Raw genomic sequence first — 16,512 nt, 5'->3', positions numbered from 1 at the left:
AACAAAACTAAAAAACCCTTAAATAAGCCAAGGGAAGAAAAATCAAACATCTGCTACAGTATAAATCACTTGCTACAGTTAAGATTTAAGAGGAACTAACACCAAAAGACATGTCCATTTACCTGTCAATGTTAAAGAGTTCAGTAAGGCTAAAAGTGATTCCATGAATTGCAGACAAATTTCCAGAATCACAGGATATTATTTAGACATCTTATTACCCTTGAAATTACTAGGCAATTGGACTGTAAAATTTCTGAAATAAATGTTCTCTTCTTAAATAAATGTATAATGGGAAGGCAGCCTGTGAAAATCAGTGTCACACAGACAATGTGCCCACCACTCAATATGACATGCCCACCACTCCCAGGCAGGAGTTGCTACTTTTTGACTAGTGCTGTGTATGCTGCTTTACTGTGAACTAAGATTCGCATAAACACAGGTGCAAATCCTGCATACCAAAACGATCAGACCAAGTGCACATGCCTCTGAAATCAGAGGCACGATGCCTTTTTCTGCCAGAACTTCTGGTCTGAAATCTAGGCAGAAGCAGATAAATGCATTCACATCTTTCAGGATGATTTCTGCTTTTAGAAATGAGTAGGAAGCCTACTCAATAGTTTCCTTCTCACAGGATTTTTTGCTTTTTAAGTGGAATGCACAACAAAACATTCTTGGACAAAGTGAATCCAGAAAATTAACTGTATTTAGTTGAATTTACTCTTACACCACAGTGGAGATGTCTCAGATAAAGTATCTGAGACTGAACAGTTGCGTTTAATTAGCTTAGTTCTACCTGTATGTTTTTATCACTGATTTGCTAGAGGCAAATGTATTTTTCCATGATTTGGAGGAAAGCAACTTTAGCTCAAAGGACTAAAAACTTCAGTTAAGAAAAGGAGAACAGGCTCAGGACAAAAAGTTGTACACCATTTTATGACAGTAAGAGGCAGAAAATCTTTTTTGACCTCCTTTTCAAAAGCATAGTGCAGTAGCTAAGCATTAAATAACAGCTCAATAGGTTTTCATCAATGCAGAAAAATAATTATCTGGGAAAACTTATATAACCTCCAACAAACAAAGTCAAAGATCAAGATATTTTTACCCATGGTCTGTAAGCTTTCATCTTGCATGAAGTAACTTCTTGGATAGGAAAAACTCATTCTCATCTTCACAGGGCTGGACACAAATGACCTATTATTTCAGCACCAATTAATTTTCCTTCATGTTGAGCCTATTAGGGAAATTCATTATGGAGTCCCACTGGTTATTCTACTCCTCTGCTCCAGGCCTATCAATGAATCCATACTAACCAACCAAACTGCATCTTTCTTTATTTCAGAAGTAAATTTAAGTATTAAAAGTATTACTTTTTGTTCTTTACTAGAAACAAAAACAAAAACAAACAAACAAAGAAAAAAAACCACCACAACAAAAAAAAAACAAAAAACCCACCAAAAAAAAAAAAAAAACCAAACAAACAAACAAAAGCAAAAAAACCAACACAACAAAAAACCAAAAAAAAAACCCACCAAAATTTTTAAAAAACCCTAACAAACAAACAAAAAAGAAAAAACAAAAAAAAAACCCACCAAAATTTTTAAAAAACCCTAACAAACAAACAAAAAAGCAAAAAAAACCAAAAACCATAATTTTATGGGCCTCTCCTAGCTTGTTTTATTGACTTGTCTTTTCTCTTTTTCCTGGAATGTAAAACTATTGCCCTTGTAACACAAGAGATCCCAGGGCACAGTTAATCTACGCCACTGGTTAAGACCCAGGTAGCAGCCAAAATTCTGATATGAATAAAGGGTTGAACCCCATGTCCTTGCAGTAGAAGCCAAGAGTTTGAATTATTAAATCATCACATTTACTGCATTAAATAGATCATTAATGTTCTCAGCAAACATAACTGAGTCAACATCACACAGCAATTGCAAATGCACCTTATGTGAGGACTGCTGCTTACCTGGCTCTACATATGACATCTTCAGGACTGGTATGGGAACAATTCTGGCACAACCTCTTATTTCTCTGTGGTGCCTCATTAAAGAAGCTTTCTTTTCCTCTTGCTAAGATTCTGCCATTTTTGCCACTAAGCAATAGACTTATTGTCTAAAATAGTGATCCATTTTCTATGCCATCTCCATCAAAACCAAATCCCATCTCAGTTTGTCATCAGCTGACCCAAAGTCTTTGAGAATCTCAGACCATCAATTTTAAAACCATGCTTCAGGTTTCCTTGAACATTTTAACATTTCTCTTGTGATAATAGTTTCAAGACCAAATGCAAGTTCCCTGGTCAACTCTGTATCAGACTCAGTATCTTGCTACAAAAATCTACATTTTCCCACTTGAATGCCTTTATTGAACAACATTGGTGCTGGCATTACTGCCTCTCCAGTCCTAGCTATTATTAATTCCCTATTAATTTACTATTAAGGCTGCTTCCACTGAATATCTTACAACAGCTTAAATAATTTAAATCTATTAAAAATGTCATAGCTTTATAATTATCACTTATAAATTAAGTGATGCAATTAGTGAGCAATACAGACTGCCTCACCCTCTACAGGTGCCAGCCCAAAGAAATGTCCAGTCCTTTGCATAGAGCAGAACATCATATGGTTTGTCACTAAGGCAGCTGTGAGCTGGTAACTCCCCTGCCAAGTGCTCCAGTGGTGCTGCTGGTAAACAGCTGGGGGAAGTAATATCTTCCTGGATGAGCTTTCCTACCCTGAGGAAAAGGTTCAAGATTTTGGGCACTGGAAAGACTGAGATTCATAGCCCTAACTGAATGAAGGCTGAGGTGATGTGTAAGACCTAAGAAAGCCATTCAATTAACTTGTATGGGTGGCAAATTAATCTGAGAACTGTTTGTACAGTCTCCTTGTGGATATTTGACTTTTCCTTTATTCTGTAAAGAGGCATTTGGTAATCTCAGTGGATGTTCAGACAGCAAAATATTTGGAATGCTGCATGCCAGAATTCTTATAAGTTAAGGAAGTGCTACTTTGAAAAAAATCCCTGCCTTAGAAGACTATATATATATATATATAAATATATATATATCTATATCTCAGATACCTCTCAGGGAAACAGTGATAGTGTGATAGTTTCTACTGCTGAACATTTTGCAACTTCTCTGTTATCTTTGAGGTGATTTGATCATATGTATTCTCTAGCAGTCGCTGCCATGTGGAAAGGATCTTCTCTACTGACATCTTTCTGCACATCAACCATGAGAAGCGGCAAGTGCTCCCTTGTCCATGACAAGTGTTTTGTTTTTGCACCAGTATTTGAGAGGACAAGAAGAGTAGGGTCTAACCATCTGCAACCAAGTTCAGCTTTCTTTTAGGCTTACTGTGAACTGGTCATTTCCAGAATTCCCATCAGTTTGTGTGGAGTTCTTCCAAGTCCAAAGCCCCTACACTCAAACCCTTTCTGAAGAAGCTGTCGTGACCTGTCATGTGACAACCCAAAGACAAGTGCACACTCCTTCTCGTCTCTCCAGGTGTGATAGATCCAGCTCCACAGATTGCAGCAACATGTTGGAATTTGACCTGCCTTTGCTCTGCTGCACCATGCAATACGGAGCACTATAGAGGGGAATCCCTCTGATGACAAAAGTGCACCAGCTTTTCAGGCCAGGCCTGTCCTGTTTCTCCAGTTCAGCTGTAATTCCCTCTGAACAGAAACAAATATTTCACACATTTTCCCTGGTACACAGAGGCTATTATCTTGTCCATTTCATTCCCTAAAGCAAAAAGATTCTAGGGTTTTAATTGTAATTTTTGACATTTCATAGAACATTAAAATGCTACGTTTCGAAGCAGTAAACAATAATTACATATTAAGGGAAGATGGAGAATACCTTTAATAACACGCAAACACATACCCATGGCAATGAATAGGAATTTTTTACCTTTAATGGGTCAAATTGTGCAGCAGGAATCTCATCACAACTATATTTTGGCAGAAAAATATACATTTGGATGAAAAATCAGCATTTGCTTGGGCCTCTTGAGAGCCAGGGAGCTCTGATGACACCATTGGACTGACTGATCATGCCTTAAAGCATTTGGACTGCTCGACAATTATTTTTCCATAACAGTAGTTTCAGGGTATATTTACAGTACAGCTGCTGGAAACTGTCATTGAGCAGATGATAAGGGGTGAGTTACTTGCAGTTGATTTGGCTATAAGGAAAATTTATGCTTTGTAAATTTAATTCAGATCTGCCCTGCTTGACTAGATCACTATCACAAAGACAGCTGCTTACTATATTTGTCTTAATTCCAGTTGAAAGTTTTGTCTGCTCAAGCAGTAGGTCTTTGGAAAAGCAAAGAGGGAAACAATGATTACATGGGTAGAGAGGGAAAATGTTCCAGCTGAAATTCAGATTTATTTTCCCACATCACCTAACCTAGAAGCCTATCAATAAAGCACACGAGACATATAACTACTTCTCTCTAGAGCCATGCTTAGCTTCAAACATTACCCATCTTTTGGACTGTCTGCTGCTTACTTTCAGGTCACCACATCTCTCCTCTGAACACAACATAATCCAAAGGCAGTTTTTTGGGGTTGCTACACTTTGAAAAAGACAAGTAGTTTTGTTTTATTTTGGTAGTGTACCTGCTTAATCTTAACTGTCTTCAGGGATTAAAATACAGCAGTCAATCTCTGGTCTATCTGTAAGACATGTAGAACACAGTCTGCTGTTTAATAGCAGATGTCCCCACTGACTTTTAAGTCATGGAGGACAATTTTCCCAAGCTACTTGTTTTCAGTAGAAACACCCAGGAAGGAATGTTCTCACCCATTCTTGAGCTGGGCCTTTAACTCAGATGCACTGTAAGCACTAGAACAGGGTCTACAGAGCACCAGAAAGGCAAAGGCTGCCTGCACCTCTCCTCAGTCAGGATATGTGGCTTCTCAAGTTTTCAGTCAGATACCTTTGCTAATGCTTGCTTTCACAATTGTCAGCAACCACACACAGCACTGCTTATGTCTTGCACACACCATCTCTCTTGCACAAACATTCACTCTGCTTTTTTGGGAACCAGAAGTGTTGTTGACACAAATTCTGTCCTTTCCAGCTTCCAAATCCCTCTGCCAAGCACATTTTTTTTAATTAAATAATGCTTGGCAGTGTATACAAGCAAACAATTACCCACACAAATTTGGTGCAAGCAAGTGTAAGACCACAGCAACAGAGCAGAGGAAGTCGGGTTTAATCATTAAAATGTGTCAAGTGCAGGTTCAGCAATTGTTTTTGTTCAACAAACCGTGCTATTTTATTGTGTGGTTAGCTTTCCTGGGCTATGGATTGAGCCTAAATCAAGCTTTAATGAAACACACAGCTTTTGTGACAAAATGGAGGGCCATCTCCCCGTCTCTATCTCTCCCACCCGCTCTGATCTTTTCTCAGAGATGAGGGCTGCATGACCCACAATTTTGAGACTTCACTGCATTGCAGACACAAATAACACTGTACTGAGGACCAAATACAGTTATCATGGAGATTTTGTGTCTTCCCAAAGACAGCAGCAAATAGGTTAAGGAAATTAAGTTTGGCCCTCCAGCCCTTGAAGTTATTTTGTATTCTGTCACTTCAGATGCTTCTGCATGTACCATTCTCACCTAGTCCTGCTACTTCACCCAGCCATTGCAATCCGCTTGATTAACTTTTAGCTACCGCAGTGTTCCTGGGATTTTGATTTTGACTTAATTCCCATGCAAAAAGTAAAACAAGGAAAAATTTACCCATGGTAATTTGAGAAGCAGTCCTGCATCTAAATGAAGTCATACCCAATGCTGATGAAAGAGCACTTGAAACCAAAGGGTAACCAAATGCCTTGGGCCATTTCATCATCTAAGGTACACAGGAGTAAATATGAAAGGCCTCTGATGTAGATTAATAGGCATCACAGGTATGTAAATGATATCTCAATTTGGCATGCTATAACTTACTTGCTCTTAGATCTTAAAATACCCTAAAGTATAACTTTATAACACAAGAAAACTGTTCTTAATTCGCTAAAAAAACTCCATGTAATTTTAAAATTAAGTTAATTGGAAGAGAAATGTTTTATAACGAAAATAAATACTTTAAACTATATATTAAAGATCAGGGGAAAAAAATCTTGTTTCAGGTTTCACTACAGGTTAGAAATACTATGAGGAAAAAACCCAAAAAACTAAAACATCAGTTTCTATTCTCATTTTTCCTACTCTGCTCTGATGCCATCCTATATCTCCCAGGCATCATAGTCTGGTTTACCAAAGCATGTGTGCCTACACTTACTACTTCCTTGTGGTAACTCCAGTTCCTTCAAAAAGAATGGCAAACAAGGCTCCAAACTTTCAAAAATAACTGGCTAGAATTGTATGTTGGCAATTCAACTAAATTTTACCACCGCTAATGTACTGAATGCAGGCTGTTTTATGCCCAAGTGTTTAATCCCTTTGTCTTTATTTCTGGAATCTTCCCTTGTCAGGTCACACACAGGCTTTTGGGCACAGCCTCGCCACCCCTTTAAACTCACATGAAGAAGATTCTCAGTGTTTTGAGAGCAGGTCTCCAGACTCTTCCCCCCTAAAAGAGTTATTGAATTACAAAACTCATAATCTGCAAGGCACCGTCCCCACATCCCACTTGGGAAAAAAATAAAACCTGCAATAAGCAGGATGGTGCAGATAGGTTTCTGAGATTGTACTTTACCCCACCTAGAAATTGCTTATATACACATGCACAGATGGATTCACACTGAGGTTTTACACGTCTCTTGGCCTTCTCACTGTCTGGCTGTAAGTTAATGGGTGTGAGAACAATGCCAATATGTGCCATTTTAAGAACAGCCTTTTATGTAACCCAGATTAAAATTTAACTGGCCTGTTTCACTATTCAGTATGTGCAGCCTTTTCAATGGGATCTGATAAAGATCAGGTTTTGCTGGAACTTGTTTTCACAGCACTTAAAAAAACAGCTTCCCTGCCACTGGCACTTGGAGCAAAACAAGCTGCACTTGAGAATGAAGTAACATGCATAGTGTGGTTTTACATGTGCAATAAATATAAGGCCAAAAAGGGGCTGGAAGGATTTCTAGTACAGCGTCAGTTGCCAATCTTGCTTTAGTTACATTGTAACACTACTTCACCTCCTAGTCCTGTAGGGAACTGCTTTACTGGCCTGGCAACTGCAAATAGCTGTCAACTACTAAAGGATGCCTGAAGCAGCCTGGAAGTGTGACTGAAAACCTTACTCAGCTCCGTCCTCACATTATGGACTCTTATCACTAAGGAAGTTCAGCCCTCCCAGCTGAAGTTGAAGACTGGCGTGGGAGGAAACAGGAGAGCTGCAAAATCTTCATTTAAATTGTGGAGAAACAGATGATCAACCTTCAGTTCCGTTAAATCTCTTATCTTGTTTAAACATGTGCCTCTCACATACTGTCAGGAAAAGGTGAATTTATAGAAACTGGTAGGTAATGATATTCTGGGTGTACTGTAAGTGCAAGCAAGCTTCAAAGACAGCCCATGCATCTCCTGATAACAGGCTGTCATTTCTGCAAGAAACAGTTCACTGGCTGAGTGAGTTCCGACATGCATCAGCCCAGTCCACTGGGAACTCCTGCGAGCCCCTATCAATGACAGCCAAGACTGAGGTCTTTGAAGTCCCCATACCTAAAATGAGGCATACCTGTGGCAAATAAGCCCCAGTACAGTTGCACAGTTCAATATTAGTCTGTTCAGAAGCAAGCCACAAGCAGCAGATGCCTTGAGCTGATTATAAATCTCTTCTTCAAGACAAGCATTTAGGACACATTACTCTAGGAGTTCAAGACCATCAAACTTCAGATTTTAGATCCTTGTGAAAAACTCTTAAAACATTATCAAAAAAGGATGTAGCATATGGTATGAAACCCCTGTTAATAAGTAACAGAAGAATTTGTGATTACTTTGAAATTACTTTGAAACTGAATTGAGGAATGCAGTTTTCAGAGGAGACACCAAGTTTTTACCCTGCATAGCACCAACAGTACCATGCATACCTGTGTAAATTCTTCAAGACTGCCACAAAAGACTTTATGAATGTGCAAAATAAAATTACTTATGTGCATTAAGCATATGGTTTGCAAGAGGACTGCAAAACCTATGAAAATGCACTGTACATGCAGTGTACAGGGGCAGAAACCCATGCATTTCTCCTAAAACCTTTATGCCTTTCCTAACCCTTTAGAAAAAAAATGCATATGGGGCTTCTTGAAAGGCTATCAGTAAGCAAATAGAAACAGTATCCTTATAGCTTTCACAGTAGAAATTAGAAAGATCAGTCCCTGTGTTCTCACAGAGGTCATAAGTAAAGATGTCTTCAAAATCCTAAACTATACTTGAAAAACTAAAAATTATGAATAATTTTGCAAGGGATAAACTTAGAGACAGTGACAGACTTTTTATTCTCTCTACAAATAAATTGAAGATTTTTTTGAGACATATTTTTTTAAAGTATAATATCCCTATGGATATTTTTAGACGTGTGTTTTTATTTTTATGCATTCACTTTGTGATGGCCAGTGTTAAACATTTTGGATTTACGCAAATTTTGTTGAAGTTTGTGGTTTTCAACAAATTAAAACAAAGATCAAAACAGGGTAACTGTTCAAGCTACTACTATGTGGTTGTCTGCTTGGAAATACATCAGTGTAGACATTTTAAACACACCAGAAGTTAAAATAACATTCTCCTGACTGAATAATTTCCATTAGGCTGCTGATATGAGCTGAAGACCAACAACAGGCTCCAGTGGTTGTTTGTTTTGGAGTGCTCGTATTCGTTTATATCTCTGCAACCCTTGCTATTTGAGGTTTACCTTGATTCTCTAGTGCTATCTAGTGGCTAATACTGAAAACTATTAATGTGTATATATGTAGCTAAATACATGTCAGCTTCTATCAACCGATTTAGGTTCTTCTTACAGGGCTAGACTGACTTCAAACTGTGCATGTGTGGCTGTGCAGCAGAGCCAAATAGCCTCTCCCACAAAGCTTCAGCACCTGAAGCTCCCAGGCTAAGAGCACAAGCTGGAACCAGCAGCTGACTGCACAAACACCGTGTTTATTTGTTTTGTAATACAAGAGAAACACTCACAGAGTCATCTCCATGCCCATTTGCAAGCACTTCTCCTCTCCTGATACCCCTTAATTTAACTTACCCCTCTTCTGTTAACTCAAGTCACTTTTGAATTGGATGTTCATACTACGGCATTTGCAGCCATCTTTTAAAATAGAGAAAAGCACACAGGTTGCCAGATGTCAGTAAATACCTTTGTTTCCTTGCTGCAGGCTGCCCAGAATTTTTGTTTGGTTCACCTCCTCCTTGACATTTAGAACGAAACCAACGCTATTCAGGTTGCCACTTTTGGCTCAATCAGAGATTTGTTAGCTTGGTCAACAGATTCAAGGTTTATACTCAAGTGAGAGTCCATAATATATGTACATGAGTTCAAACTGTCTGTAAAGAAAAACTGAGTATAATTCCTGTATATAAAAGGAACAATCCTATGAATGTGAGGTCTTTCACATGGGCCTAAACAAAGGACTTCTATCAGTGAGAAACTCTCAAGTGTATTCATACTTCATGAGGTGATTTTAGCCCCAGAAACACAACATCAATACCCCAGACCCAAACATTTCTCAGCTTCAAGCAGGACTTCATTGTCCTGAAAGCAGAACCTGGAATGTGTTCCACTATTAAACTTACCAGACTAATAGAAAATATGTACATTCACAGTAGAAAAAGGTTCACCAGGAATCACAAAATCACAAAGAAGAAACAGATAATGCCTCTGCTGCAGTTTTTTCCTGATATTAAAATAGATCAAATATTTATTCTCTTTCTAAAAATCCTCTGAGACCTATATATATTAAATAGGATTAGAGTACCTAGTTCAATTTCTTCCATAAGAATACCTGGCAGAAAATATCTGCAGGCCAATAGTTAGCACTTGCACAGTACTATTCCCAGAGCTTCACATGCACACACGTTCATGAGCACACACAGAGCCTTTGACATCCTCCCTTCACACATAATTTTCCCCCCCACCAGCCCAATGCACATACTCAAATCAAAAGAAATGGGAGCAGGAGAAGAGCAATCAAGAATGGTTTGGCTGCTGGCAAAACAGCATGCTTTGAAGAGACTCTGACTTATAGTGGAAAGAAGAGAACATCTTACAGCAAACAAACTGTTAATGAGCTATTTCTACTAAATGTTAATACTCCATAAATCTGCACTTAAAGCAAAGGTCCAGTTGTATTCTTTTTCTTCCTGCTTGAGCAACTACAATAGCAAAAAAGCTTTTTTTCAGAGGGAGACAATATACACAGAATTCTGATGGTTCCATTTGAAACAAACAAAAGCCCAACTGTCCCTAGGAAGATAAGGCATAGATTGAAGACAGCATGCTCAGTCACAATTGGAAAATCAGCTCAGACCAGGAGGTTCCTACCTTGTCTTAAGCAATTCTTCTTCCAGCCCAGATTTATCCTTATTGCAAAGGTTTTGTTAATTTAGCAAAAAGGCAATCACTTCTGACATTCAGTGTTGTGAAAGAGGCTGCAAAAGTCTTATCACAAGAGTGTGTCCATGTGTCCATAAATATTTTTGTGAAATAATCAACATACATATTTAGTTAGAACAACCTCTAGGTCTACATTAACAATAACTTCAAGTGCAGTACTTTTCCTTACATATATACTTAAAACGAGTATGAAGTAAATATATTATGAGGTAAATATGAATATTAGCACTTTTACCCTTCTTCTGGTCTTGGTGACAGTAACAAAGGTCAATGCTTTTCCCATATGACAATCTTTTATTATCACTTATCCTCAGTGGTCTATGTCACAAACAGGAATTTCAGTGAACATCTGGTGCCTTAGCAATTAGGACTGTATTGAGGTCTGTCTATTCTCTCTCCCTCTCTCATATTTGCAATACTGGTCTTTCTACTTCCCACAGACATATTCACATTTAACAATAAGTAATGAATATATTTTTTCAGTCAAAAGAAACTGTATATGGTTTTGACAGTTTTTGATACATATTCCCCTAAAATGAGAATACAGCTTATTATCTATTAACTACCCAAGGTGCTGCTCCCAATGCTTTTGTAAAATTCACAACAGTGTGAAACCTTGAAGTGTTGGACACAGTGGCTTTGGCATTGCTGTGATGATGAGGTATTTCAAAGTTACAGCCTGAAAAGACCTTTTATGTGCCTCAGCCTAAGTGCTTGTGTGAGGTGCCCAAACAAGAAACTTCTTTACCTCTAACTACTCTGCAGTAGTGTAAATCCAATAATGCATCATTTAAATGTACCCCATGCCCTCAGTTCTCTGAGTCCTGGTATCATGACCTCTTCTGTGGCTGTGGACAGTGAGGAGCTTGAACAAAACACTATGAAAACACACCAAACTGACATTCTGTTGTTGAACAGTGGTGCACAGAACTCAAAAGGTCAACTGAATCCCACAGAAATACTCAAGAAGAGCATTCACTCTCTTTTAGGTATAATGTCTACCTTGGTCAGTCAAAGCATAGTTTTAATCAAACTGAATTCACTTAACAAAGTGCAATCTTAACTAATAAAATGCCAAAGGTTGAAATACCAGAAAATACTAACAAGTGTTAACAAATTCAAAGCGTCCCCTCTTAGACAAAAAGTTTTCTCTTGTCTGCCTATGGACAAACTGGACATCTAATTGCAAGCACTTAAAAAACCCAACGTAGTACCGGCAGTCATAGAAACAGGTAAGCTGTTTTTGCATGTGATTCAAACAGTCCTTTGATGTAATTTAAAAAAAAAAAACAACAGTAATTTATCTATTTAAGCTACCTATATGAAAGTCAAAAACAATGGACCGAATACAAAATAGTCTGAAGTGAAATAGTAAGTGAACACCTGCTTGGCTCACTTTCACAAACCAACTTGCTGCTGTAACTAAACAAAAAAATCTCCAGTTGAAAACTAATAATTTAGTTTGGAAAATTCTGTTGTTTTCAGCTCAGGTATATGCAGATTTTAGAATTAATATTTACCAGAATTTAATCTCCTTTCTACTGAAATATGAGAAGCAGTATCTACATTTTCTTTATCCTTTTCAAACAATCATTTTCACAGGGAGTAGAAAGCTTAGGAAGATTTACGTCAGGAGAATAAGAACATAGGAACTTCAATCTACCTGGGCATCATTTTCCACTAAGTGCATTCTTCTCAAGTGTTTGAATTGGATCTTCTTACCTGTCATGGTTGCCACTTCCACGAATATAGGAGGCCAAACTTCACATATAAATGCATTACCCTTCAACACTGGCTATGGACTAAAACACATTATATTAAAGACCTACGTGTCTGTTGAGGAACATGCACGACAACCGGTTATTAAAGAAAAATCCCCACTGCAGGTATTGAATAGGCTAAGGAAAATACTGTCTACTATTAAAAATATTTACAGTTTCAATAAAATTTGTAAAGAATTTGAAAACTTTATTCTTAGTAGCTTCAGTTGGAGCTTATCACAGAAGTGCCCTCTACATAGGAATATTTTAGATGCTTCAAACTATTTGTTTTTAAAAAGCAAGAAAAAGTGTGTGTAGAAATCTAATAAATGTCCCTTTCCAATGTCACTCCTATTTTGAGGCAAGGATTTCCTTGCAAAACACTATTAAATGACCTAAGTACTTCCACATTTCTTGCAAGTCTCTGTCAGCAAAACAAAACATCTTGATGCTTGACAACAAGGATGACACTTTTTTCTTCATCTAGGTCTACAGAATATAGTTTCTTCTTTTTTTTTTTCTTTTTTTTTTCTTATAAAAAGAGACTGAATAGAGTGAAGGGGATCAGCAATAGCTATTAAATTCCAACCCTTCTCTCAGCTGAGAATTAACAATACTACTGCTACCATAAAGCTAACACAGAAATAAAATCTAACAGAAGAATGAACAGAAAAGCAGCCATGCCAATGATACCTGCTCACTGTCAAGAAATGAAATATGTGCATTCGTATGAATCAGGTGTCCTTTGTTCAGACCCATGCTTTCAAAAAGTGACAGTCTCTTTCATTAATACCACTAAAATTAAAGAGCTTTTCATTAATACTATTCTAATTACCCCTCAGCAATAAATAGCTGAGAATTAAAAAAAAGGGCTGAATATCTGATCAGACAATGGGATGGAGCTTTTAAGATGCCAGACCCTTCCAAACCTGTAAGACAGTAACATGGAAAAAATGTAACCAAAACCATAAAACTTGGTAGAACTAGGCCACAGTACCTAGCACTTTACAGGACTAACTCCTGTGACTGGAAAGTTGTGTTTAATACAAAATGATAAAGAAAATCAAACACCTTAAGCCTGGAAAGTCTAGTACTAAATGGTCCAGCACATGGCAGCCACTAAGCAGTAATCATGCAACAGTTTCCTGGCATGGGGCTTGGGGGAGAGCCTGTTCTCTGAGCCCTAAGCTCCATGGCCCACTATTTTTGTCTCTCATGGCACATCCCATGCCCGAAGGAATGGTTTTTTTTAACAATCATTAACGCTCTGTTACAAAAAAGCAAGACAGCTTCACAGTTTCATGAATTTACTAAGAATTTGCAAGTGAAGATAACACCTTTCAAAAGAATAAATTTTTAGCAGATGCTTTAAAGTTTACATAAAGAGTAATGCCTTTTTAACTATTAAATTATTTTGAATTTATCTTTTGCAACAGAATGAATAATGCAAGCAACTAGTAACACACCCAAAACTTCACTTCATCATGACAGTTTGAAATTTATTAATTTAAATCCCCCATTGTGACACAACAGCAGTAATAAAATAGCTGTACACTACTTCTGTTACAAATATAGATAGTATTTAAAGTGACTTTACATACTCTAATGTAGGCATTTTTCACTTTATGCAAGGAATAAGTACAAAAGCAATTCCATAACAGCAGCATCCAGCAATGGTACCATCTAGTTTATTGCATCTTAGCCTACCACAATGTAACTTCCAGAAGTTAAAAAGACAAAGAATGGAGGGTTTTTTTTGTTACACTTTTTGTTACACATAGCTATCAATTTGTTAATACTATTTTACAGACACTCCTAATACTGCTTTTGTGACCCACTAAAATGAATGCTAGTCATTTGTATTATCCCCTAATAATGGCCTGACCATTGCCTGCATTTTCAGTTCATATTTCCCGTAACTGATAGTTGAGATAGTGGCCTTCTTGCTACAATTCCATTTTTGCTAATTAACACAAAGCATCCTGCTGCTAATAGCATACTAGTTTGACTGGTATCTTCCTCTCTCAAAAGACTTAGCTAAATTTTTCTGCAGGAAAATAAATCATGGGAAAAGCATGCTTTATCTGCCAGATTCCTAAAAGCATGGCAGGCAAAGGCAGGCAGGTTACAATCAGCTAAGTGTTTCATCGAGTGCAGATTTTAGATAAAGGTTAAGTAATGAGAAAGTGATGCATTTCTTGACCATACTGCTGATCAGAGAAAGCTCCACAGTTTCATTGTACTTACTATATGCTTTTATTTGTGACTCTAAAATTAATATCCCCAAAATAATAGTTGTAGCTGTCAAAGCTCCTCTTCTCCTTATTACTGATACAAACCCTTACTACTGCCTTACTACTCACCTCCACTGTGAGGCATTTTCAGGTCTTCACCCATCCTCAACCCATGACTCCTGGTTGTATCCCTCCTCAGTTCAAGGAAGACTCTACCTTTGCTGCTAGTGATAATGGCAGCAACACCATTAAGGTCAACTCCTTCCACACTGGTAATATCCAGACATCTGCTGGCAGCTAAGCAGAGCTGCTCTGATATGTTTGTTCACGGCTCTGAAGCAAACAGCTTGCAGAAATGTCTGTACTGACCCTGTACGTGGTGTTGCACATTGGAAGAGGACAACCTTTGCTTACAGACACTTCATATTAGAAAAGTTGTTTTCACCCATAAGGACTATAAAATATTCCTATTTTAAAAGTCTAGTTCTTCTAATACTGCAGTTGCTAGGCATTCTCGATCACTAGGAGTAGTTTCCACTAGTAATGGATTTTTCAGCCCTGAGCACAAGTCCCACAAAACCCACAAACAAAACAAACAAACAAAAACCAAAACCACCATCACCACCACCAACACACCCCCCTGCTGTCAAAATAATGAAATCCTCTAACCTAAGCCAAGTGAAACACAGTGTTCTTTTTTTTTTCAGATACACCATGACTTAGAAAAATTTAAACGCATAAAAAGACCAGAAAAAAAATCCACCCAAGTCACCAAACTAGTTCCTTATATTGAGCATTGTGAAATAATATGGTCATTGAACAGTTTGGGCTGAAAGAAACCTTAGAAATCATCTAGTTCCAAAGAACCACCTAGTCTATTAACCATCTGCCTCCAGATTACATACATTTCCCCTTATCTCCCAAATCTCTGTTTTAGTAATATTTTATTTCTTCAATAACCTTATTCCTGTTTTCTGACTACTCTTACCCGTACAACCTCCATGCTGACTTGGTGAATTTATCATTTTTCCAACTTTACTGAAATACGCAAAGTCTCTTCCAAAAACATTTTCAGTTTTCTTATGTGATTATTAATGACAACATTATTTTCATGGTGACTTACTAATAGGAAAAATATCCATGTGTTTCCATTGTCAACATAACTTCATCTCAGTGGTTTGACAGGAAGAGAAATATTTCTAATGTATGCAAAAATATGGTTAAATGTTACTTTTCTTCAGTGTTGTAACACAGTTCTGTGAAGCTGAAAGAGCAAGAAGACTACAAAAACATTTCCATTCTCTTTACTATGTGGAAAGTAAACAATACTGTCTTATTGACCCTAGCCCGTCAGGCAGCCAGTTCATGACAACACAGTCAAAGTGACTGTTCCTTTTGTCCTTTTCAGAATAGCAACTGCTTCCTCGTGGGTCACCCCTTCTAAACTCTGCCCATTCACAGCAATGATTTGATCCCCCCTCTTGAGGCGTCCATCTTCTGCTGCTGCACCCTGGAATGATAAAACAAGTAACTGCAGACTCACACATTTCTTTTTCTCCCTGACACACAGTCCTGAAAAGAAAACCTCTTGCAACATTTTTGGTTTTCAGGGATACAGATAGGGCCAATTGTTGAGAAGACTGCTTATTTCGCAGTGCACCCTGACTGGTCAAAGTTCCATACCTAGAAATTGGAACTACATAATTGTCCGGTTTCCTTAACCCTGTTTTTCCAGCTAGTGTAAGATTCAAACCCTAGTATTATAAAAGTAACATTTTCAAGACCTGCAGAACTTTTCACCAAGTGGTGTAAAAGACAGCTTTATACTTTGATATACCGTAAAAAATTAGCATTCATGATTCCAGTTTTCTCCGAGTCTCTGTTGTTTCCTAGAGCCATCCAAAGTATCAAATCCAGGTCAGCATCTGAACTTTTC

General features: G+C 37.7%; 1 protein-coding gene across 11 annotated transcripts in view; it reads right to left on the bottom strand.

Annotated features, from left to right (window-relative positions):
- Window positions 1–13,800: 13,800 nt before the first annotated feature.
- MPDZ (multiple PDZ domain crumbs cell polarity complex component) overlaps window positions 13,801–16,512 on the bottom strand; it is a 94,308-nt gene continuing 91,596 nt past the window's right edge. For all 11 annotated transcript variants that reach the window (XM_039729630.1, XM_039729631.1, XM_039729632.1 and 8 more), the window contains one exon: window positions 13,801–16,086. In XM_039729630.1, the coding sequence (XP_039585564.1) occupies window positions 15,940–16,086 (147 nt within the window). In that variant the 3' untranslated portion in view covers window positions 13,801–15,939. The remainder of the gene's footprint in view (window positions 16,087–16,512) is intronic.

Source organism: Passer montanus, unplaced genomic scaffold (genome assembly GCF_014805655.1).
Source record: "Passer montanus isolate IOZ18808 unplaced genomic scaffold, ASM1480565v1 scaffold7, whole genome shotgun sequence".
Classification (NCBI taxonomy): Eukaryota; Metazoa; Chordata; class Aves; order Passeriformes; family Passeridae; genus Passer; species Passer montanus.
Note: the sequence above shows the minus strand (reverse complement) of the source record. Positions and strands in the feature narration are given on the sequence as shown.